Source organism: Ursus americanus, chromosome 25 (genome assembly GCF_024610735.1).
Source record: "Ursus americanus isolate L20-20 chromosome 25, mUrsAme1.1.p, whole genome shotgun sequence".
Classification (NCBI taxonomy): domain Eukaryota; kingdom Metazoa; phylum Chordata; class Mammalia; order Carnivora; family Ursidae; genus Ursus; species Ursus americanus.
Genome location: NC_142151.1, coordinates 19,005,723 through 19,031,532, shown reverse-complemented (window position 1 = coordinate 19,031,532; position 25,810 = coordinate 19,005,723). Strand labels below are relative to the sequence as shown.

General features: G+C 38.5%; 1 protein-coding gene across 8 annotated transcripts in view; it reads right to left on the bottom strand.

Annotated features, from left to right (window-relative positions):
- The window catches only part of PLEKHA5 (pleckstrin homology domain containing A5), a 237,473-nt gene that overhangs the window by 105,870 nt on the left and 105,793 nt on the right, over positions 1 to 25,810 (bottom strand). The window contains exon 1 of one of the 8 annotated variants that reach the window (XM_087855667.1): positions 6,676 to 12,369. The exons of the other annotated variants lie outside the window; for them this stretch is intronic. Within the exon in view, the coding sequence (XP_087711793.1) occupies positions 6,676 to 6,710 (35 nt within the window). The 5' untranslated portion in view covers positions 6,711 to 12,369. Of the gene's footprint in view, positions 1 to 6,675; positions 12,370 to 25,810 lie in introns of those variants that run through there. 8 annotated transcript variants of the gene reach the window in all.

Below are 25,810 nucleotides of genomic sequence, written 5' to 3'. Positions count from 1 at the left end.
GACACAGTTTTAGAAAACTGTTCCAGAGGAGATTTTGGTTGTCTCTTACTAAACTCAATGCAAACCCCTTTGTATGATTTGTTCTGAATCATGTGTTTCCCTTATGGGGAAGAAAGAAGGATTTAATTTAGTGTAAGAAAAATAGGATATCATAGTGGTTTGGCAATTCCTCTGGCAACGAAGCCGGAATCATGACTTGGACTTTTACAAGGGCCCAACCCATAAAAGGTGCCACATAGTCACAGTGTTGTTAGATGGGAGCAAAGCAAAAGAGATGTGGGAACTACGGAGGCTATTTATTTCTTAAATTAGGCTGAAAACTACAGAGCAAAGAGCTCAAATGTGAACTTATAACTCTTGTTTTTTGTATCCTACTTAAAACAAAAAGGAGTATTGTACATTCTCAGTTTATCCTTGGTTTCAGTACACTTTCAGACAATAACACTCTCCAGCCTGTTCTAAGACTGAAGAGCTTTTATCACTAGACTTCATACAGCCTTATCACTTTGAGACTCAAACAGTCTCAAATTAGGTTTTAAAAACATGTTTGTAGCAGTGACTTATTATTAAATCAATTGGTTCTATGGTAGTTGACAGTAATTTTTAAAATATTGTTAAATGTTAGGTTTGTTAATGTTTTATACAGACAACTACTTTCATTTGTTTTTCTTTTAATAAAAAGGAGAAAATGTTATGTTGAAATCTGACTACCACGATGACTATGTCTGCAATTTATTTTTAAACCGAAAATATGCTGGCTTGAAAACTGTGCCTACAGTTAAAGGCAATGTTTTAAGAACAAAAGAAAAACACTACAAGTGCCCTGCCTTTCTTGAGAGAGAGACTCAGTTCTCGAACCTTAGTTATGTGAAGAAATAACCACTGAGTTAGCAATCTAAAAGGTTGTAATTTTTTTTTTTTGCAAAACATGAAAAGTATATATTTCCTTTCCCCGCATTTCGTTCTAAATGCCATTTGCCTTTAACTTAGAACTAACTGCTTCCAGACATCCTGCTCAAACCTCAGTGATTCATTTACCCACCATCTCCTAAGGTCTTAACTCTTAATCTTCTGCTCTCCATTCTCCTCTCATCATTTAGAAGATGGATCATTTCCTATTTTGGGGGGAGGAAAGGGGTGGTTAAAAAAGAAAGGATTTCTCAGGTGTGAGTACCTCGCTCATCCTCACTTCCAGCAGTAAGTATTAAAATCATCATCTTCACAATTGCTACCATTTAAGCAGAACAGTGAGTGTGGCTCACACACGTGGCTGTCACACCTGTACTCAAAACGTGACAATGGATCCTCACATAGACCCTTGGAGGTATTACTACCTTCACTTTATAAATGAATAAACTGAGGCTCATAGCATTTACAAAGTCGTCAGAAGTCATACAGCGACAAGGTGAGGAAGAGGCAGCCCCAAGGCCTAAGCGGTACCGTTTTCAGATCCCCACCTTTCAACAGCTGCTCCTGCCCTGGATCTTATCCCAGCCGAAGAGACCTTTCAGTCCTGCCCTACATCTCTGTTTCTGCCCAATGGTACTAAAACAAAACACTATACTTTCCTTAGAGGTCCTTCCCCTCTTCCACAGACCAGAGACACACAGCCTCCCTCACGGCTCCTCTTCCTGCCTCCTTCTGCCTCACTGCCTACCATCACCCCAAGACCATGTCTATCTGAAGAACAGTAATGAAACCCTTCTCAATCCCAATTTAATTTTAGACTCCCCATTTCATTTCTGTCTTCCTATTCTCTAAGGCTTCACAATCATTTTCCACTCTTAGATGCTCAGACAAAATTATCACAACATAATCCTAGATGTTGCCTCACATTTGCCAATTATAGGTACCCAAGAATTTAAGTACAAATAGCAGCAATTGTAAAGCCTGGGTTTTACAAAAGCACCCCGAAGGAACTGAAAATCTTGCTCTTCTCAGTGCGAAAATATGAACATGATGTAATGCTGCAAGTACAAAGATGAAAGCATTATTCTAGACTAGGAACAATAAAGAAAAATTAAAAATACAAGGCTTACATACAAATTCACCTGTTTTAGTTCTGAGTTATTTATAATTTCTAAGTCACCTTTTAAACAAAACCTCAAATCAAACCAACATATTCATTTACAATCTATAAACACTTTTTAATAGATTTTAAATAATTTTGGAAATAATGCAAGAATAATTCAATTAACTCCATGCTAGTTATAAACAAAATGTACCTATCACATTAATAAGTGCTACATATTCTGAGTGTTTTGGCACGGTTACGTTTTAGATCATTTGATAAATTACATTATAAGCAAAAATACCTAAAATAATGTAGATAATTTTTTCACCCCTAAGTCACTTGAGTGACTCTTAAGAAGCTTTTAAATGGGAAGGTTAAATGGCACTTAATGGTTAGAACAGAAATATGATTCTTAGAACACACACGGTAACCCACCAAAGTAATTTCCTGCCAAGCATTCAAGAAGGTGACATTTCTGGTTGCCACCCAGAAATTACCCTATGAGAATACACAACTGAAGACATCTCCATCACTGCCCTCAGTGATAACTTTTTTTTTTAAGATTTTATTTATTTATTTGACAGAGATAGAGACAGCCAGCGAGAGAGGGAACACAAGCAGGGGGAGTGGGAGAGGAAGAAGCAGGCTCCTAGCGGAGGAGCCTGATGTGGGGCTCGATCCCATAACGCCGGGATCACGCCCTGAGCCGAAGGCAGACGCTCAACCACTGTGCCACCCAGGCGCCCCTCAGTGATGACTTTTATGTCCCCAAGACTCTTTTAACAGCATTCAGAGTCACCTCCTTTTAACTAGGCTCTCTCCTATTTAGAACATCCTCCTCACTAAACCTTAAGTGTTTTTTTTTGTAAAATGGGAACCAAAACCCAAAAAACAAATAACAAACCCTACCCCATAGGACTTTTGAAAGAATAAAGTACTTGGTAGCATGAAGCTACATTACCTGGACCTAACAAAGTACTCAATGAACCTTAGCTAAACTTGAATATGCAAGGAGAGATTTCTTGAAAACTAAAATGATATCACTTCCTTCCTTGCTTTACGAAGTTGCTAGCTCTCTGCTCTGTCTTAAATGTGAAGTAGAGTGATCTGCAAAAGACTATAATGAATGAAGAACCTGATAATCTAAGGTTAAAGTTTACTGTTGAATAATCTATGCAAAAAAGCACTTGCAACACTACATAAGGGGGGAAAAGTGTTAACGGGATATTATAGTGGTTTAAAAGAACACTTTTTAAAAAAATTACAGTCATTTGTATAAAAAAGTTTTATTTGCAAAAGTCCAATGGAGTTTTAAAATAAAACTAAACAGAACTCCAACTCAGAAACGTGTTGGTAGTCAGAATATTCTTAGCATTTAAAAGAAATAATGTGGCTATATATATATATATATATATGAATTGCATTAATTCAGGCAACTCTACTATCCCCTAATGAATGCCAATTACTAATGTTTCATTGTAACAGGCATTAAATAGAAGTTTACTATATCATTGGTAAGGAAGCAAACAAAAATTAGAAAAAGTTGAATTTAAGCACTATCTCTTCTGCATGTGGTCATATACCACTTTAAAACATTAACCTAATTCTAACCTACGCATAAAGAATCACATAATTTCAAGATCCAGTTTATTTTATTGTAGATGACATTCTTCCCAATAGTCAAATTGACAGAATAGTTCAACTCAAACAAAAAAAAGGCAGTCATCGCTGAACTTTACTCTTCTTCATTGCATAGTGTTTAGTCATTTTGATACTACATGAGCTTTATCTGAACAATCACTTCAAGAACAAAAAGGTAGTTACTAATAAGTCAAATGATACCTCTATGAAACAAAGATTTTGTAAACAAACAAACAAAGCTTTTCTTTCAAAATGGCTGTACTTTTGTGTAACTTAAATACTTTATTCAATATGAGACAGGTACTGGTGACAAAGCCTTAATAACATTACAAACAAACACACAGGAAGAGTAATAGAACCAAAATCAAAATACAAAGGGGAGGCCGATTTGGGCTTGGTCTTGCTTAGCAAGGGGAAGAGCAGAGATGTCACGGAAGTGGCTGCCATTGACCTGAGCCTCAGGATCAGCAGTCAGATGTGGCTAGAATTTAGTACAGATTGAAAGGAGGGGGTACAGAAATGGGGCAGAAAATCTAAGCTTTGAGTAACAACACACTTACATATAAAACATTTACTATATAAGTTTTGAAGCAATGTACCTCTTTCACTCTTAGGAGCAAATATATATATTTTTAACTCTGAAAAGGTTCAATGCACTTCTGTGACGCACACAGCACTTAATTAAGGCTCCCTTTAGTGAACAAATCATTATCCCTGAATAGTGAGAAATTTCTCACTTACAGATGAGGTGGGAGTGGGACAGAAATCTGACCCAGAATGGCAGGGTAAGGCCCACTTCCTACAGCAGAGACAGTAAGTAGAGCGACCAGTGAAATCCAGTGGCCACTGCTGGCCATGGTGACGACAGTATTGTACCCCAGAGACACATTTCTTTCTAACAGACTACTAGGCTATGGTACCCTATTAGTTGGTTTGATAACTAGAAGGTTTTCATCATCACAGTGAAAATGAAATCTCTCCAATACAAGGATCAAGGGAGTCTCCTCATTCATTTAACTTGCTTAATCAATTCATTTACTCATGGTCAAATATTTCCTAAGCATCTACGATGCACAGATTTTGTACTGTACACCACTAGAACACAATACATGGCTCATGACTATTAGCTTAAAGGACACGATTTTATCTGAGTTTTACTAAGCTAAATTTCAAAAAAGAATAGCACGATTATACTTTTCCATTAGAAAACAGACAAGTACTTTATTCTCTGCTGTCTTAGACTTCAGTAAAACTTTCATGTCAATTTCAGGTTATTTTCCCCTGCAGTTCTGCTCATCCCTCTCCCCCTCCCCCCTCCCCCGCTTTTGGCTAGATTTAATTTCCTGTTCATACAAAGAAGTTTAAGTAACTTCCCTTCGCTTGAACTTTAGCAGCATTTAGGCCAATGACCTCTGATGTCATAATACCTCAAAAACATCTTTGTTTAAAACGTATACTGAATATATTCCAATTCATCGTTAATAGTAACTTCCTGATTAAGTTTAAAATACAAGCTATTTTAAAAACACGTTAAAATATTTTAAGTGGGTTCAAGATAAGTTTTTAAAGGGAATAAAAATACTCATGAGTTCTCCATATACTTAAATTTTCTGGCTTTGGGCAGAATTTTCAGCTTCTAGCTTAAAATTTTGCAACTAAAGGGAAAAAACTGTGAATCTTGAATTAAGGCCATCATGTCAAATAAAATGAATTTGAGACCCTGCTTCTATATTTCTATGCTTCCACATGTAGAAGTACAATGTATACCAGGAGTCACATATGAGGCAGTGATAACAAATTCCTCAAATTTGATATTTTTTACATTCAAAAATAAAAAGATGACAGATAATTTCCTTTCAATACTCAATTATGTAATTCACACAGAAAATATGTACAGGCGCCTTAATTCGTTAGTTGCAGAAAACTGATGTGAAAATATTTAAAATATTAATAACCTCCATATTGCCCTATCTTCAACTAGATTTAAAAAGTATAAAGTGCCTATTCTTGAAGAGAAAACTTTGTTTGAAAATTCTAAAAAAACCTTGAAATCATAAGACTGCTACTGAACCCGCGTAAAAAGAATTATACCAGAAATGGCAAAATGTAGAAGACTTTAAAGGCTTGTTTGTACCATACAAATAGTATGAAATTAAAATATCATCCATCTTCTCAAAATGGAGAAGAAAGTTATAAGCAAAAAAGCTACATACAAAGAAAGTCTTTCCCAATCTAATCTCCTTAAATTAATGGCTTCAAAACAACTAAATCAATATACAGTAAAACTCAAAGAAACATAAATATCGTTAATAAGAAATAAATCTTTAAAGGCACGTTGCCCAGCTTTTATAACCAATGGCAGTAGTAACTTTATTTCTTTAAATGCCAAAATGTTGTCTATAATAATCTCCTACCATTATATTGGTTTCAAATTTTAGGTTAATGAGGATTCCTATTTTTGAATCATTACTGAAACAGCCCAAATAATTAACTTAAATAAACAGCAGCTTCAACCAACTGTTAGTTTAAACTAGTATTAATTTACATTTTAATAAAAACATTATGTAATGAATACTGTTAACATCTCCACAGGAAATTCTGAGAATTATTCATTTAGTTCTCTTTAAGGAAAAAAAAATATACAAGCTTCTCTTCCGAGTAAGTTAAACAAGATAAATGTAAAAATTTTTAATTAAAATCTTTAGGCTTTAAAGCAATATGCAACTACTATGCATTTACGTAGCTAAAGTAAAGGAGAGACCAAGAGGAAGATCACATTTTAAAATGCCCAAGTCATTTGAAAACCTAACGATGTACAGTATTTATAGTTTTACAAAAACACAATACTGAGGTTATAGAGACATTTATGTCCATTTTTTGCACTAGACACTGTGCCTGGCACTAGGGCTACAAAGATTATTTACCACAGGATCATTATCTGAGAAAAAAGTCCTAATGCTCATTTAGCCATGACTTATTACTAATACATAAATAGATTAAGAGTAACAAGAATTACTCACCAGCCTTCATCAAAATTACATTTGTGAACAGACATTTAACTACAGGCAAAAAGGATACTGGAATAAAAATCAGACTCAACTCCTTTGTCTTTGAGCTGCTCCCAAATGAGCACTGTGGGGACTAAGCACTAAGGAAATGCACTGGGGCTGTCAGGACAGCCTGCCACTCTGCAAGTCTGACACCAGACTGACGTCACGCACCAACATGTCACTGCAGCCGCAAATTCAGGCAGCTTCTCCAGGAAGACTCTGTTGTGATTATGCATGCCTTCCAGCCATAAGAGTGAAATATGATTTCAATTCCCTTTAAAGTTGGCATACAGCATAGGGTAAAATATCAGCATATACGGCTGCAAACAGCTCTTGAAGAAAACATTTCATGAGTAATTTTAAATAACCTTGGCTCAAAATAAAGAGACGTTTCCTGTTAAAACTGTAAGCATACCAATTTAAACGACTTCTCTAAAAACATTTTTTTTGTTGTTGTTGCTCCCAAAGTTCATACGTACTTATTTCAAAAATTCAACCAATAAAAGGCATAAAGTTAAAATTGCCTGGTGTTCCACCACCCAGAAATGATAATAGCTGCTTAGATTTATTGATCACTTACTATGTCAATGACTTTACAAACTCATCTGAGCCTCATAATGCAGTAATATAAGTAAGTTCTTCATTTTACGGAAGAAACTGAGACACAGAGTAGTTATGGAACAATGCTATTAAGAGACTGATCAGGATTCAAAACCCAGATTGAGTGTCTCTACTGCCTATATATTTGATCACGAAATTATACCTCCTAGCAGTAAACACAGCAGTTGTATACTTTCCGGCAGACCAGAGTTTGTATATATAAACATATTTCAATATAAAAAAAATCAAACTATATATGTTGTTTGCAACCTGCTCTTTTCATTCAACAATATGCCATGGACAGTTTCCCATGTCAATAAATACATTCTTAACTTTTCCTTTTTTGATGGCTACCCATCACAATTACCTAAACCTGATTCCTACTGGACACTTGTTATAATTTTTTTATTATTACAAATAATACTTAATGTATATCACTGCCCAAACATCTTTGTGCATTCCTGTGTTTAGCTGTGTAGGATAATTCTTAGAAGTGGGATGGGTAGGTCAAATCATGTGCACATTTTCAACATTTACATGCTTTGTCCTCCAAAAAGAGGTAAAAATTTGTGTATCTCAATGCATTAAATTTCTCCTTTCCCCACAAACTGGGTATTGACAATTACTTTTCTTCTTTACAAATCTAATAGAAAATACATGCTATCACACGGTTCTAACTGCACACGTGTGCTTGTGTTTTAAGTGCAAATGATATTATGCCTTTCTTCATACGCTCATTCACACGGCAGGCTGTTCAGCTTCACGGTCACAAGCACCTGGCTCTGCAATCAGAGACAGGAGTCAAGCTCTTTTTCTCAACAGTTCCCTCGGGACTGGCAAGTTACTTTGCTTCTGTACGCCCTCATTTCCTTATATAGAAAATAAAGATAACAATTTAATCTTCATGGGATTTTTGTGAGAATTATATGAGAAAAATTACACAAGCAACTGGAACAGTGCCTACCACATAATAAGTGTTTACTTAAATGTATTTCATATCTAATGGCCAACCACAGTTCTTCTGCATTTCATGCCCTTTTCCCAAAATGGTGATTCTTAAATGAGTACATGAACAAATCATTTTACAAGATATATTGTAAATATCTTGTAGGAATGCTAATGTCATAAAAATGTTCAGTTACCTCAATGTAAGTTGAGTTGTCTTACAACTAAATCTAGCATGTAACATAACTGGCGCTACAACACTCCTTTCATATGAAACTGCTATAGCAAAAATTGAAAATAGCATCTCAAGTTGAGAAAACAAAATTGTTTCATCATGTAGTCTGAAATACAGACAAGCAAGCCAACACAGTTTGCTATAACCAGAAGGGTTTGCATATGTTTTAGAAAAGTAGTGATTCATGATCTTTCCCATTTTTTCAAAGTGAAGATTTTGCTAGTCTCAATTATGTTCAGTTTAAACGTCTTATACAAAGAAAGAAAACAAAACCCATTCTTGAAAACATCAAAGTCAACAATTTTTCCCACAGTTCTAAAAGTTCCATAGCACCCTTTATCTTTATTTTTATTTTTTATAAAGATTTTATTTATTTGACAGAGAGAGAGCACAAGCAGGGGGAGCTGGAGAGGGAGAAGGAGGCTCCCCGGCTGAGCAGGGAGCCCGACTTGGGGCTCGATCCCAGGACCCTGGGATCATAACCTGAGCTGAAGGCAGACGGTTAACCAACTGAGCCACGGCCCCTTTAAACTGACACAAATTGTAACAACCTATAAACGGATATGGAGATTAAAATATATTAAGCTTCTCAGAGCCTTACTCCCAAACCAAACCAACCTTCTATTAAATAATAACGTCTTCTACTGTTCTCATTATCAGGCTAGTTATAACAAAACACCTCTAAAAATACTAGGAAGGAAGTTTTAGATTATTCTAGCAGATCTGGTTTAGGTGTATTCATTGCTGTAGATGCTATAAAACTATCCTATGCAAAGGCAGACATTTCTGTACTATGTTTGTAGAATCAGTGACATGGTGGATCTGCATATGGCGGCCAGGAGAAAAACAGTAACGAAGCAGTAGAGATCTGTCAAGATTCTGAAGATTAACAGGAATACTGAGAACTAACAAGTCGACCAAGTTTGGTTTATGAAGTTACCAGCACCTTGCACTATTTCTCTAGAACCTGGGAGGCTCAGGCCCCCTTATCACCCACCCACAGCTTACAAGGACTTCCACAGGGAAAAAGAGGGAATAAGAGAAGGTCCCTCCTCTCAAGGCTTGGAATGGACAGTTTAATAGGGAAAAGAGAGCTGTAAACAGATCATTATAACATAACCTGATTTGCAGAGCACTGAAAAGGAAGTGGCTAAATGCCTGGGGGGAATCTGGAAAAGGCTTAACAAAGTAAATGACAGCTGGCCTAACTATTTCAAGAGGAGATTTCAGTTAGAGGCAGCAGTAGTTGTAAAAGTACAAATTTAAGATGAAATCTAAATTTTACACCTACATAAGGTGCCCAATTAACAGAGAAACTATTCATTTAAGGAAAAAAAAATGCACATACCAAAAAGGCAATTCTCCCAAATGCCTTATAAGATTCTGCCTTGCTTTTCCTTAATGTCAGTGATAGCCAGTTTAGCTTTCTCAATACTGCCCAAACCATGTTTTAGGAAAAGAAGCTGAGGCAGACAGTAGATGTATGCCCCACTACTACGTCAGAGCTAGTAAACTTCTTTAAATCAGTAGGAAATCCTAAATCTAAATTAATCCTGATTCTCTTTTCATGTATCTCTATGCTATAGGGAATGCTTCATTAAAAAGCCACAGAAGAAAAGTCCAATGAAGGCCTCCAAAGTATTCACCACCAAATGATGTGTTTCAGTGTATTCTTTAGGGATGTTCATGATAATGACTAAGGATTCAGTTTGTGAGGACTATCATTTTTCATTTCTTTTAACTTCTCAGTGGCATTTAAAACTCTTGACTACTCACTTCTTAGAAATGCCACTCTTGATCTTAACTTATGTAACCTGGTTCCTAGCGTCCTTCTGCAAAACAAGCTGAAGTCCAAACGACTTGATCCAGCACACAACTGTCTCCATAATTTGGTGCCAATTTACGCATCATTAACACCAAAGGAGAAGTCCTCTTAATGGGTAAGAAACAGATCTACCAATCTCTTTTCCATATACTAATAGTGCTAGAGAACAGAAAGAACTCAAATGTTCCATCAGGTGATTACTGATTTTATCTCCTAGGTCAATAATGCAGATCTTTCAGATCAGAAAAATACTAGTATAATGAAAAGACCACAAATGCATGTTTCTGATGTGTGTTTTTTTCCAACACCACTAAGCACTGAACTCAATTCTGACACCATGTACCTGGAGATGTCCCAGAACCCACAGGTTAAGTAAGGGCTCCGACCCACAAGACCGCCTTCACTTAAGATAGCAATCTTAAATCCAGGTTGTTACCTGCGCTTCTGACCCACTGGGTATAAACTGGAGATTCCCACACCCCCTTCTCAGCTTTGATTAATTTGCTGGAGCGGTTCACGAAATCACAGAAACATTTACTTACGTTTAAAAATTTCTTATAGAAGATATTATAATGGATATAGTTGAATAGCCAGATGAAGGGGTACATAGAGCAGGGTTTGGAAGGGTCCTGAGCACAGGAGCTTCTGTCCCTATGGAATTGGGCTACACCACCCTCCCTAGCAAGTAGATGTGTTGACTAGCCTGGAAGCTCATCAACTCTTATTGTTCAAGAGTTTCTATGGTGCTTAATCTGCAGTATGGACTCCCTCAATTTCCCTCTCCCTGAGGTCAGTGGGTAGGGCTGAAAGTTCTAAGCATTTGGTCTTTCTGGTGACCAGCCCCATCCTGAGACTATCTAGGGTCCCCACTCTTAATCACCTCAATAGTTTAAGCTCAAAAAGGCACTCTTATTACTCAGGAAATTCCACGGGTTTTGAGGAGCTTTGTCAGGAACCAGGAGCAAAGACCAAATATACTTCTTACACTTATTACAATACAATACTCAAATGCAAAGGTACACAAAAGTAAAGTAAGAATACCAACAGCCTCCTTTTCCTTTCTCCCAAATTTCCAAATTCATTTATTTTGGCTTCACACCATATCTTCATGACTTAAAGAGAAAACACCAAAATAGCACTAATTACAAAAGTACATTAAAAGTCATTCACAAATACAGTGTATCTCTCTCACATATCCTTACTATCTTCTGGTAACCAGGCAGAGAGTAAGTCAACTCACAGAAATTAAACTCAAACCCAATGATAGCTTGAGAGGGATCTCAAATGTCCCACAAATTCACTGCACAGGTAAGCACTATAAAACTTGAAATTCAGTATAAAAACAAACCGTACCACCAAGGAGACAGTCAATGTGAATGCTGGGCCAACAACTTCTAAACACTAACTTAGTTATCATCATTGGATACTGTGCAAATTAGTAATGGGAATCCTCACTAAAATGGAGTCAGGAGGTTTTGGCACCGGGAGCTCTCATGCCCTACTGTTACTGAATGATCTATCACGGTCACCATTTCCGGAATCGAATGGGTAAGACCTGGTGCACTGTGGTCAACCGCTCCATCCCATGGAATCCTGAGGAGGCTGGAAAAATTGAAAGCACAGCTCCTGGCTGGGTTTGCCAACACTGTTGATGAACAAATTCGGACAAACCCATTGCAAGAGAAGCCAATAACTCAAAAGACGAGTGTTTGGAAAGAGAAAAGGGAGAAATTTATTTCAGGTGTTGGCAGACAGGGAAGGTGGCAGGCTCAAGCCTTAACAACCAACCTCCACCAACAAGATGGACATCTAGAGTTTTAAAGATTTTATTTATTTATTTTAGAGAGAGCAGGCAGGGGAAGGGGTAGCAGGGGAGGGAGAGGGACAAGCAGACTCCACTCTGAGAATGGAGCCCAAAGCAGGACTTGATCTCAAGACCCTGAGATCATGACCTGAGCTGACACCAAGAGTGGGCCACTTAACCGACTGAGTTACCCAAGCTCCCCGACACTTAGGGTTTTACAAGGAGAGGCTGCGGGTGGGGGTACGTGCAAGACAGCAGGCAGGGAGCCTGGGTGGGGGTGGGGGTGTGTTCAGCGTATGATCATGGGCGGGTAAGGGGACAGGCTGGGTGGTTGTGGTCTTCTAGGCATTCTACTGCTACCAGAGCTTTTCTGGTCTCTGGTGGCTATAATGTTCTGGTCATTGCAAAACATCTTCATCAGTGCCTCAAGAAAGTGTGACAATAAGAACAGAATAATAAGAAAGAAATAAGAACAATGGGCTGCAGTTAGAGCATGAGTTAAGTGGTCTTGTCTCTTTCTGGTTTTAACTGTTAAGGTCTATAGTTTGAGCATGAGGGCTCACTTACACTATGACTCCTGGTCCACTGCAGACCTGACAAGAATTGGACCTTGGACAAATGGACTTGACCTTGCACGTGAATACTATTCTACTATTCCAGCAGAGGAAGAGAGGCTTTCTTTATCTCTCCCCACTAACTCCAACAGCTTAGCCAATGAAAAGCCACAGACTGCCAACTCCTGGGTTGCTCCAATTGACTTTTAGTTTATAATACCCTTCCCAACAGAGCATACCTCTCCTTTGTTGCTGGGTTTTTCTGCAGCTAGTTTGTCTTGGATTGCAATTTTCTTTTACCCCCAAATAAACTCATTTTTTGTTGGTAAAATAACTGGCAGTTTCTATTTTTAAGGCTAACAACACCGACATTAGCAGTTCAAATATTCTCAATTTACTACCCAAGAAATGTTCAAGGGTTGTTCTATAATATTATCTTGGTTTTCTATTAGAGCTGAAATTTCACAGCACAGCAAACTCCTAGAAAAACTGGAAGAGCTGAATGATTTAAGAATCAAATTAACCCATAAACACCTGCTTAGGAAGGGACCAATCGTAATGAAAGTCCTTCATACTACTAGAATCTTCTTCCCCAGAGAGTGGTAGCTAGCTACTAAAATATACTTGCTTGCTAACAGGACTCAGGGCCTTCCAATTTGAAAATACACAGTTCTCAGGTCATTGATTAACAGGTTTGGCTCTTGAAGGCCAGTTTAATAAGATGATGACTTAGTCATTTTATACTCCCTTTATTTCTTCCAATCCTTTCTAAATTCTGTCCATTTTTTGTGTGAGATTGACAGTCACAACTTCCTCCTTCTGAACTGTCATAACCCGTGTATCTCATCAATTTATAGGATTTAGGTCCAGCTCAGATGTTAAGTCTTCAGAGAGATTTCCCTCAATCTCCCTCACTCAGGTAGTTCCAGTACTATATATCAGGAACAATTAGCATAACTGACAAAATATGCAGTCATGCACACTTATATCTCAAAGAATCTGCCAATAGGGATGTATATAAACCAATCTGCACTATAAACAGAAGGTATATACCCATGGAGAATAGACTAATTCTAATAAGTTCAATCATACAAGCAAATACAAACCAAAGTGAAAGATACATCTAAGAGGCACAATAATGTGGCTATTAAACTGATAATCTTTCTTCCCTTCTCCTATTATCATATGACATATCAACTTCTGAGCTATAGGTGAGATGTCTGGTTATATTTATAGCTCCTTTGAATATCTGAACTCATCTCTGGATGCTTGAAGATGATTTCACTCGATAAGAAAAAACCTGGAATTTGGAGTGGTGAATTTTTTAATCGGTTCTGGAATCTTTAACTACATTTTTACTTTAACCATTACAATTCCAGAAAAATTCCAAGTCAAAGTGTACGTGTGCAACAAATGTATGCGGGGAACTTTAAATTTACTACTTTAGTACTTAAATGTGCAATGGTAACTAATAGGAAACTGGATTTGGAAGTACTTGTGTTTATGAAAGATAAAATTGAAATTCTAGCAAAATAAAAAAATGCAGACTCAAGAACATGTTGATGAATACGATACAATAAGTCAACAACCAAGTTACAGGAGTAAGAAAACAAATATAAATTTAGCTAAGCTTTCCTTGCCTAGGTCCTAACTTCAAATCTGGATGAGTATACATTTTTGAATGATAGCTTGTGGCTTATATTCTATCTGTGTATCTATTGATTTTCATTCTGAAAGAAATCATAAAATCTACCTGGTTTACTACAGAGCCTGATTTACTAACAAAGCATTTATTATCCAAATACTAAGTCAATTCTATACTTGTACCATCTGCCTGGAAGATACATAGTCATTTTTGATGCAGGAATAAAATCAAACGTATGACAGTGTTACCAGTTTCATTATCATCAAAAAAATAGGCTTCAAATAAACTATTATAAAGGTTTTGTGAAAATAAATAGAGAAATCTCTTTTAAAATGGAGTCAGGAAGCCCTGAAGGCGAAGCTCTCATGCACCACCACTGGCATTCCAAATAGAAGGAAGCTTACTTTACATAACCCAGCAGGAGGAAGAATTTTTCCTTGCCCAGCAACAGCTCAGCCAATGAGAAACTGCCACACTCAGTAGGTGAGAAGCTGTCACCACCCAGAACTCTGTGAAACAGCCTCTCCCAGCAGTCTCCTTTTTTTCATGAGAGCAACCCCTTCTCCTTTATTCTCCACACTTCCTATGGTCTGCCATAGTCTGCTTGTCTGGAATTGCAATCCTCTGCTACTCCCAAATAAACTCATTTTAGTGGTAAAATATCAGGCTCTTTGTTTTGGTTTTTTTACAGTCAACAGCTGCTTTTTGTGTTGGCTTGATTTATTCAATAAGAAACTCCTGCTTACTCTCTTGAAAGAAGGCAAGAAAACATGCATTTTTAAAAAAGATGCTATTTTATGGGGGGGGGTGCATGTGCGAGCTGGGGGAGGGAGAAGGAGGCAGAAAGAATCTCAAGTGGACTCTGTACTGAGCACGAGCCCTAGCCCTAGCGGGGCTTGATCTCATGACCCTGAGATCATGACCTGAGCCAAAACGCAGAGTCAGATGCCTAACCGACTGAGTCACCCAGGCGCTCTGAAAACACGCATGTTTTAAAGAAGTTTTACTACCATGGAACAGGACAAAATACATTATGGAGACTCAGGATCCAGACATAGCCTTGGGACCTAAGACATACTTTGATATCTACAACTGACTCGATGAAAGCAACTGACTTCCTAAGTTGTCCCTTTCTCATCATGAGATTTCACTGAAAAATGACTTTACCTCCATTTTGACCTTAGTCTGTACTTTCTAACCAATTAAGTTCTTCTTTCCTGTATATCTTTTAATTCAGGCAAAAGACCTAATACGCAAAGAATCCTGTGATGGGAAATGAAACTACCCCTCAAGCAATAACAACTGCCCTGAAAGCCAACAAGACCCCACATGACTGAGCCCAAGACAGTGATGACCTGACCGTTACTGCCCAGCTGTATGTACCGACCAACCTTTGTGTCATACTTTCCTTATATAAACCTAGAAGTATTTTCAGCACTTCAGAAACAGTCTTTGAGACATTAGTCAGCTGTCTTCCTGGTGTTGGCCTGACTGAAATAAATTCCTTTCTTGTTTCACCACCAGGTGTCTCTTTGCCTTTGGATTTTGTCAGTGGCAAATGGCCGAATCTGTTCTACCTGGGGGCCCCAGAGCCAGGTGCTTTTCTTGTACCCTTGAGCCCCAGTTACAACACAACAAACACAACAGGTGGTCTTATGGCAACAACTCCAACCAAGATCATTTGTTTATCATACCTCATACCTTAGTATGAGGAGAATGCCCTTAAAACCAAAAACAAAACTGGTTTTAACTTGCCAAACTTCTACACTCATATGTTTCTGGCACAGGAGAGGTAATTTCTTTTTTCCTTTTTTTTTTTAGAGAGGGAAAGGGGCTGGGGGAGGGGCAGAGGGAGAGGGAGAGAGAGAATCCTAAGCAGGCTCCATGCCTGGCATGGCCAAGACATAGGGCTTGATCTCACAACCCTGAAATCATGACCTGTGCATAAATCAAGACTGGAACGCTCAACATACTGGACCACCCAGGAGACCCATCTTTGAATATTTTTATATCTCATTTGTACAAATCCCTTGGCCCACAAGTTTTTTCTTTTAAATGAAAATACCTTATTTTGGAAGTTCACTGTAAATGTTACACATACTGCTATGCAGTATTTTTTTTTTATTAAGATTTTATTTATTTGTTAGAGAGAGAGCGAGCGAGCGTATAAGCAGGGGGAGCGGCAGGCAGAGGGAGAAGCAGGCTCCCTGCTGAGCAAGGAGCCCCATGTGGGACTTGATCCTGGGATCATGATCTGAGCCGAAAGCAGACACTTAACCGACTGAGCCACCCAGGCATCCCTGCCGTCCAGTATTAAAAAGAAGAAATCAGGGATGCTTGGGTGGCTCAGTCGGTTAAAGCATCTGCCTTTGGCTCAGGTCAGGATCCCAGGATCCTGTTGGGCTCCTTGCTCAGTGGGAAGCCTGCTTCTCCCTCTGCCTACCTGTCCCCCTGCTTGTGCTCTCTCTGACAAATAAATAAAATAAAATCTAAAAAATAAATAAATAATAAAAATAAATAAAAATAAAACAAACCTGGGTTGAGATTTAATTTCCTTGACTACTGTTAATAGATCTTTTTTTAAAAAAAGATTTTATTTATTTATTTGACAGAGAGAGAGACAGCCAGTGAGAGAGGGAACACAAGCAGGGGGAGTAGGAGAGGAAGAAGCAGGCTCCCAGCGGAGGAACCTGATGTGGGGCTTGTTCCCAGAATGCCAGGATCACGTCCTGAGCCGAAGGCAGATGCTTAACGACTGAGCCACCCAGGCGCCCCTGCTAATAGATTTTTAAATTCAGTCAAGTATTTATTGAGGATGTTATTTCTTTTTTTTTTTTAATTTTATTTATTTATGTGACAGAGAGACAGCCAGCGAGAGAGGGAACACAAGCAGGGGGAGTGGGAGAGGAAGAAGCAGGCTCCCAGAGGAGGAGCCTGACGTGGGACTCGATCCCAGAAAGCCGGGATCACGCCCTGAGCCGAAGACAGACGCCCAACGACTGCGCCACCCAGGCGCCCCGAGGATGTTATTTCTTTGTAGAAGAAGCATTTGCTAGATCCTGTGAGAAAATTAAAAAAAGAAAAAGAAATGTCCAAAGTAGTTGTGGGTAAGTACATAATTAAAATACAAGTTAGAATATGAGATGCAAGAGCATAAATGGATTCTGGAACCAGAAAGCCTATGCTAGAATCTTGGATCAGTCCTTAGGAAAACTATTGTACCTCTCTGTGCCTTAGTTATCTCTAAAATGGGTATAACAATAGTATCTTCCTCATAGAATTTTTTTTTTTAAATGAATGCACACATTAAAGCCCTTACAACAGTATTTGACACATTAGAGCTCATTAGGTAATAACTATTATTGTTCCGGGGGAAAAATAAAAAAAAAAAAGCAGAGGTAAGTGTAAATGGCCTGTCAGCATGAACCATAAAGGATGGGTAGGATCTGAAGAGAATAAAATAGGAAGGTCCTGATGAAAAAAAACTGTAGTAAGAGTGAGATGATTAGTTTGACCTGGTTATAATGCAACGGTTTAGAAAAGGTCGAGAGCAGGACTAAAGGCTGTGACCATCAGAGGAGCCTGGGTGTCACCTGATGGGCCATGGAAAGCTACTAAAGAGAGAAGGGTGATATGATCAAAGGAGTTTGTAAGGGACGCAGAGGATTGGTGAGTTTTCACTTATGTCCTTGAGAAACTTGACTTTCCTATATAGCAGTCTGCTTACTATAAAACAGGACTTAAACTGGGGCGCGTGGGTGGCTCAGTCGTTAAGCGTCTGCCTTCGGCTCAGGGCGTGATCCCGGCGTTCCGGGATCGAGCCCCACATCAGGCTCCTCTGCTATGAGCCTGCTTCTTCCTCTCCCACTCCCCCTGCTTGTGTTCCCTCTCTCACTGGCTGTCTCTCTGTCAAATAAATAAATAAATAAATAAAATCTTAAAAAAAAAAAAAACAGGACTTATACTAACAACCTCATCTCTATAAATAAAAGCGCTGAGCTGGAATCTAAGTGAGCTTCCACTGTCTGGAGATGAAATAAATGAATAAACAAATGAATATGAAAGAAAGTGAGATTTGATACTAACTTGAAAACAGGTTGACTCCAGTTCATATTACCGTTTAGATTTTTTTAATAATATTTTTTATTATATTATGTTAGTCACCATACAGTACATCCCTAGTTTTTGATGTAAACTTCCATGATTCATTACTTGCGTATAACACCCAGTGCACCATGCAATACGTGCCCTCCTTACTACCCATCACCAGCCTATCCCATTCCCCCCCCCCCCCGAAGCCCTCAGTTTGTTTCCCAGAGTCCACTGTTTAGATTTTGAGTGAAAACTTGCCAGTGAACTCTCAATATGGGCAACCTTTGATAGCTACGGATATTGAGACACTGGTCATTGCGACACACTGCCCACTCTCCCTTTCTTGCTCAGCTTCAGGGCGGCAATGCTCCCAACTAAAGTACTCTGTTCCTGGGCTTCTCTTGCAACTAGGTTAAGGCAATGTTAATGAGCTGTACCCGAAGAGATTTATAAATTAAGAGTGTCTTGTGAGACCCCTGGAAAGGATGCTTAGAGGAAGCTGGTTCAGCTAGAAAATAAATGCTTTTGCTCTTCTGATCTCGTTCCTTTTGGATATAAGGACAGCCACTTTGGTCCATGAAGTCATCTTGACAAAGGAAGTCTCGTGTTAGGATGGTGAAACAGGAAGATGGAAAGACCCAGAGTGTTGATTCCAATCCTGGAAGGTCTATCTCTGAGACCGCTCTACTTGAGAGGATGAACTACTCTGTGTTTAAACCACTGTCCGGTCACTGTCATCAGAGCCTAACAGATTGCCCGACTTACAGTGCTAGTTACTAACAGTTGTTAGTACAACTAACGACAACTAAGTTGGTATCATCACAATGTCCCTAAATTCAGGAATGTGTACAGCTCAGCCACACTCACTAAACTCTTAAAATTTTCAGATGTTCAGGCTCCTTGTGGTATTCCTAGTACCTGGTACAGTGCTTGTTACAAAGCAGTTATTCAAGAGAGAGTTCTTCAGGGTGATGAAGCTGTGGGGACGGGGTCTGTGACCTGCTAGCAGCCACTGTTCTAGCTCTAGGGAGGAAGCAGGTCTGAGATAATGAGGCCAACCAGCAGTGAGAAGCAGCGAACAGCCAGCAGAGTAAAGGATCACTGTTTCTAAACCTTACTGCCACGCCCCAGCCCAGCCGCGCCCATGCCATTGATAGAGTTTGGGTATATAACACACTGAATTTCTCCTTTTGCCTAAAAGTTTGAGTTTTATTTCTATAACAAGAGTCGTGAGTAAAACAATGTATTGAGGAAAAAGTGGCTTAGTAGGTACACAAAACAGAACAAAAATAAAACAAAAAATTCCTTTTCTCGAATTATAAAATATTTGCCCTATCTACACAAAGCTGCTAAACAGTGCAGAGAACACAAAGAACAAATCCAAGAACAGTATTTTCACACATATTGCTTATCCTTGACGGTCAGTGTTTTAGTATTAATTTAGCTTCTGACATGTGGAATTCAAATACTTATTATCAGCAAAAAAAGGTAGCAGTATTTAGAGTTCCAAGCATTGAGAAATTTAGACATTTGCCCTAGGGTCAGTGGTTCCTAAACTCAAAAACTGGTTGCCTTGGAATCACGGGAGAACTGGTTTACAGGACACATTACTAAGCCAAACCTCAGGAGGTCCTGATTCAGCAGGTTTGGTCTGGGCATTATATTCTGAGCCACAAAACTACTCTCAGGCAAAAATAGGCCCGAGTAGCTGATAGGTCTATGTGAACAAAACTAGTGAATATTTCGATTTGTTTCTCCCTTCAGGTAAGCCCCATCTTTATTTATAATTTATATGATGGACTATAGTTACCTCAACTGTAAATGTAAAGAGCTTAAATAAAGTGTCTTGGGCTTTTCTACCTATAAAATTCTTGAGTTTCACATGTAAGAATTATAAAGTATATTAATAGGTTTTTCACATTTTAACAAAATACTTCTCATCTTTCCTTTGGTAGGAGTTAGGATGCTGTCAGTAACAGAATGTCCAATTAAAAAATGGGTCAAACAATGAAGGATAGTATCTCGCGTGACAAGAGGAGGCAGGGCAGTCTCTGGTCAAATTCAGAAGCTCAGTAATGCCTCTGTGATTTCCTTACTTCTTTTCTCTCATTGTTTCACAGCTGCCACTGCAGCTCCAAGTATCCTATTCTTCTAGTCAAGAAGGAAACAAATTTCTATCTTAGGTGTCTTTTTTTTTTTTTTTTAAGAAAATGAAAATTTTCACAGAAGTTCACCTTAAACCAATTACTGGCATAGAGAATAGGATTAACTCCCTAAGAATAATTATTATTAGTTAGGGCGCCCTGGTGGCTCAGTCCATTAAGGGTCTGCCTTTGGCTCAGGTCGTGATCCCAGGGTCCTGGGATCGAGTCCGACAAGGGACTCCTTGCTCAGGAGGGAGTCCACTTCTCCCTCTGCCCCTCCCCCTGCTCTTGTTGTCTCTCAAATAAATAAATAATCTTCAAAACCAAATGATTATTATTTATACCCTGAGGCTTGGGAGGCTAACCTTACAAAGCACATGGAAGAAAAATCCATTAGAACAAAATCCGGACTCTCTACTATAGGAAAGAAGTGTGGAGAGCAGCAGCAGTTTGGGAGGCACCAACAGTGGTCCACCACATTCTGTGACAAACTAAGAAACCATGTTTAAAACAATCACCATGTAATTTAGCATGGAGAAACCAGTTCAGTGCACAAGGTGACTGGAAAACACGGACAATGAGCAACAGAAGGAAGATTAAGCTGCTAAAACTTTAAATCCTGCACAACAGAAAAAGAAACAAAAGATGTACCCAACCGGAAACTGGAAGGATATAACCCACTTTTTTATGCAGTGAAATTACTGTCAGTCAAATAAAAAACATCTTGAAAATTACTACTCAGCAATGTTCTCCTGCTCTAAACAATCTGTGTATCCATTACTCTCTCATTTCTAAATCCCTTAAATATTTCAAAGGTGTTACATATTAGACACAGAAGACATAACAGGAAAGAGAATAGATATTTTAATTTACGCAACAGCTAGTTCAGTTTTTAAACACTGTTCTTAAAAATTCTGCTCAGATGCCAGAGGATCAATGGCATAACAAATTACGGAAACTCAAACACAAACTTTAGAAATGGACCACTTTCATAGGCTTCCTTTGAAAATCTTCATGAAACTACGTACACTAGTGTTACCCAAAAATAAAAAATCCTGATCGTTCAGAATTTAATCTGGAAGCCCCAGAGTCAGTTCAGGACCCCAGCATAAATATTTAGTGTTGGCAGTACCGTAAAATATAGCACAGCTGCTATGGAAAACAGTTTTGAGACTCCTTAAAAAGTTAAACACAAAATTACCACATGACCTAGCAAATAAAGCCTTAGGTATATACCCCAAAGAACTGAAAATAGGTATTCAAACAAGTATTCGTAGACAGATATTCCTAGTGGCACTATTCACAAAAGTCAAAAGGTGGAAACAACCCAGCAGTCCATCAATAGGTGAATGAGTAAACAAAATGTAGGACATACATAAAATTTATTCAACCGTTAAAAAAAGAAGTACTGATAGATGCTACCAACATGGACGAACCTCAAAACCATTATACTAAGTGGAAGAAGGCAGACACAAAAGGTCATATACTATATGATTCCTTTTATAAGAAATACTTGGAATAGGTAAATCCACAGACAAAAAGCAGATTAGTGGTTGCCAGGGGCCGAGGGGAAGGGGGAAATGGGCAGTCAGAGCTTAATGGGCACAGGGTTTACTTCTGGGGTGAAGGAACTATTTTGGAACTAGATAAAGGCAATGGTTCCCCACCACTGTGAACACACTAAATGCCACTGAATTGTACACCTTAAAATGGCTAATTTTCTGCTATGCGAGCTTTATAGCAATTAAAAAATAACTGATGCAATTGCAATATGAAATACGTACAGATGTGAAGGCAGATGTGCATTGGAATTGGATCAATCCTGGTCAACAGTATTTCCACTTGCTTTAATACAGTATGGTATTCTACAGTTCTTCTGATTGGACACGGTCTGGGATCTTCATTCCATTCAGCGTTCTAAGATTTAGAATGTGGGTCTACACACTGAAGCTCAGATGTGTTCCCACACTACACTGGTAACTGAGCCACCCAGGCACCCCTGCAGCCATATACTTTTGAAGGATTAGCATATTAACTCTAGTTTATTAGAATACTGACTGATAATTATGAAAATGCTTTAAGCGGAAATAGTCACTGAGGTAAACTGTCTACAATTCCATATGTTAGTCATATTTACCTAGGAATATTTTATGAAACTCTAAATCTGAAAAGCATTTAAGTTTAAATTTCTGCAACAAATTCTTTTTAAAAAAATTTCCTATGGGCAGTATTTTGTTGTAAAAGTAGGTATAGGTAGGTATTTTCCTTGGGATGGTATCTTACCAAGAAATTAGTCCAAATGTAGACAATTGGCGTATCTACCAAATAAGAGCACCATCATCCACTGACAATATGGGCACATGAGAAAAGGAGTTAATAGTAGAATTTTGTCCAGAGAAGCCATTAAAACAGAGTTCTGCCCACTTCTGCCATATCAGAATATCACGTGTACTATTTTTTTAAAAAAATTTTTATTTATTTATTTGAGAGAGAACAAGCAGGGAGGAGAGGAAGAAGCAGGCTCTCCGCTGGGCAGGGAGTCCAATGTAGGGCTCAATCCCAGGACCCTGGGATCATCACTTGAGCTGAAGGCAGACGCTTAACCGACTGAGCCACCCAGGCACCCCTCACATGTACTATTTATGGTATTTAGTTTGTATTTAAAAAGCAACTTAAGAAGCTTTATCTTAAGCAGCTATCTGCGAAATTGCAGATTTTATCCATTAGCTATATTTTCCAACATGCGACATATATTAAAAGGGAAAAATTTCATTTACATGTTACCTTGTTACATTGTAATCAACTTTAGGCTTCTTTAATATACAGGACAGAGGAAGACAGTTGGTTAATATTTTAAATACCCTATCAGGTATGCACATTCAAGGCAACCAAGACCATCACACAAATACTTCAAATATCGCTACCTAAATCTGCATCAGATGGTTTATTAGCATAAGGGAAGTTGGAACTATTTTTTCACGGTGAACTATTCACTCATGGTGAAATGAGTGATATTCAAAGTATGTGGATGGCTAGAAGGTCCTTGCATAAATAAGAAACAAGAATTTGGCTAACCCAGCAGCAAAACACTTTTGGAGTAGTGCCCCATTATAAAGTTTCATTTGGTTCTTTGTTCCTCTCAGTGCAGGGTTCTGCTGGCTGAATTCATTAAGTTAGCTGATCCTTCTGTCAGAATGTTGTTGTATCTAGAGTAAATCTTTCACGTTAAGGTGTTTTTTGGAATGCTTAGAAAGGGCACAGAGTAGGGACTTTACTATTCTTACAGGAATGGGTTAAATGACTGTTTTTGTATCTACTTGCTAATACTGTGTATGTGGCCGAATTCAGTCCAGGACTTGTTTGCATGTGCTAACATACCTGGGAGCAAGGCTGCAGGGAAGGAAACACACATGGGTCAATCTACGTGCAGCTGTCAGAGGCTATAGGTACTTACCAAAAGAATTAACAAAGGTGAATGCCCAAATTGGCTTATCTCACCCCCCAATATGCCTAAAAATTATTTTCTAGACTACCAATGACATGGGTATGAGGCGCTGAGAAATGCAAAGTTAATCCTTATATAAAAAAATGAGCAACTATGAAATCTAACAAAACAAACAACTATGGCTATAGATTGAGAGTTCCAGTTTCCTAGATGAGTTGCCGGTGCTCAAAAGTATTAGCATACCATTTCACAATAAGAACTACTACACAAGGATGCTAAGAGTACCCCTATTTAAGAAGCACTTAAAATTCAAGACACAAGTAGCAGAGCAAACCTTTACCCTAGAATCTATGGTTATGGGGTAGAGGCACTCAGCAACATTGTGGATGCAGGAATCAAGATTAGGCTTGGACTACCTAACTGCAAAGTCATCTGGATAGCATGATATATTTGATACACTAATGGAAAGAAAACATTAAAGAAAAAACTTCACTCATACCTATTGCTTCCCCAATCGAACACATATTTATCTAATAACATCTTTTGATATGAGCTGATCCACTGAACAAAAATTTGGGTCAAAGCAAATGGGCAGCTACCTCCCTGAAGCATGGTGCTTGATAAAGGGAATGGCACTGGTAGGGTAAGTAGAGTCTCTGTCACTTTGTACTATATTACACTTCACCCAACTCTATGTATTTATAGCATCTGTCTGGCTCTCACAGGCATTGAGCTTGTCATTCCTAGAATGAAAGGTTACCAAAAGAAAACCTGATGTACTTATTATTTCAAAAATATTTACATATAGTTCTGTTCTGAATCAAACATATGATTTTCTCTGGAACGAATTTTCTACCACCCATATTTATAAATAAAAGACAATTTATTGTCTTTTTGTAAAAAGCTGTTTCAAATCCTTCATGGGAAGAGGCTGGTTATGAACAAATGGAAGTTTCTAAACTGAGCCAGTTCTTCGCTCGTTCACTAATTTAATCAACAATTACTGAGTGTGCACAGCAAGCAACAGGGGGTGGTATGTGTAAGGCGTGTCATGTGCACTATGTTAATTACTATAGCTGAGAACAAAATCATTAAATCAGATATGGCTTTCATTTCCTTTCTTTTTTTAAAAAGGAGTTTATTTATTTGAGAGAGGGAGAGCGAGGATGAGTGGGGGGCAGGGAGAGGGAGAAGCAGACTCCCCTGCTGTGCAGGGAGCCTCATTTGGGACTTGATCCTGGGACTCTGCGATCACGACCTGAGCCAAAGGCAGGCACTTCACCGATGGAGCCACCCAGGTGCCCCACACAGCTTTCATTTTCAAAAGACATTTCTATTAAGATTTTTATAAAATACAAAAAATATTTGGTGTACATAACAGATAAACTGTAGGCACTAATTAGGAAATGAACACACATATGCCTCAATCCAGTTCATCTGTAACTCAGGATAAAGATCAGCATCTTTGCGCTCCATCTCCTCCAAGTAAGGTTGTGTCGCCATGCAGATTCTTTCTCACACCTGCCTTCTATCCTGGGTCCCTTGATCTCCTAAACGATTTCTTAAATTTGCACAGTCTGGTGTCATTCATTGTGCTGTAAAGTTCAGTGGGTTTTGACAAATGCATAGTGTCACACAACCACAATTACAGTATCACACAGAATAGCTTCATCACCCTAAAAATCTCCCATACTTCTCGTATTCAACCCTTCTTCTCTTCCCCCAGGCCCCGGATCTTTATACGGTCTCTACAGTTTTACTTCTTCCAGAATGTCTATGGGCATTTTACACTAGGTAGAATTTTTAGATTGTCTTC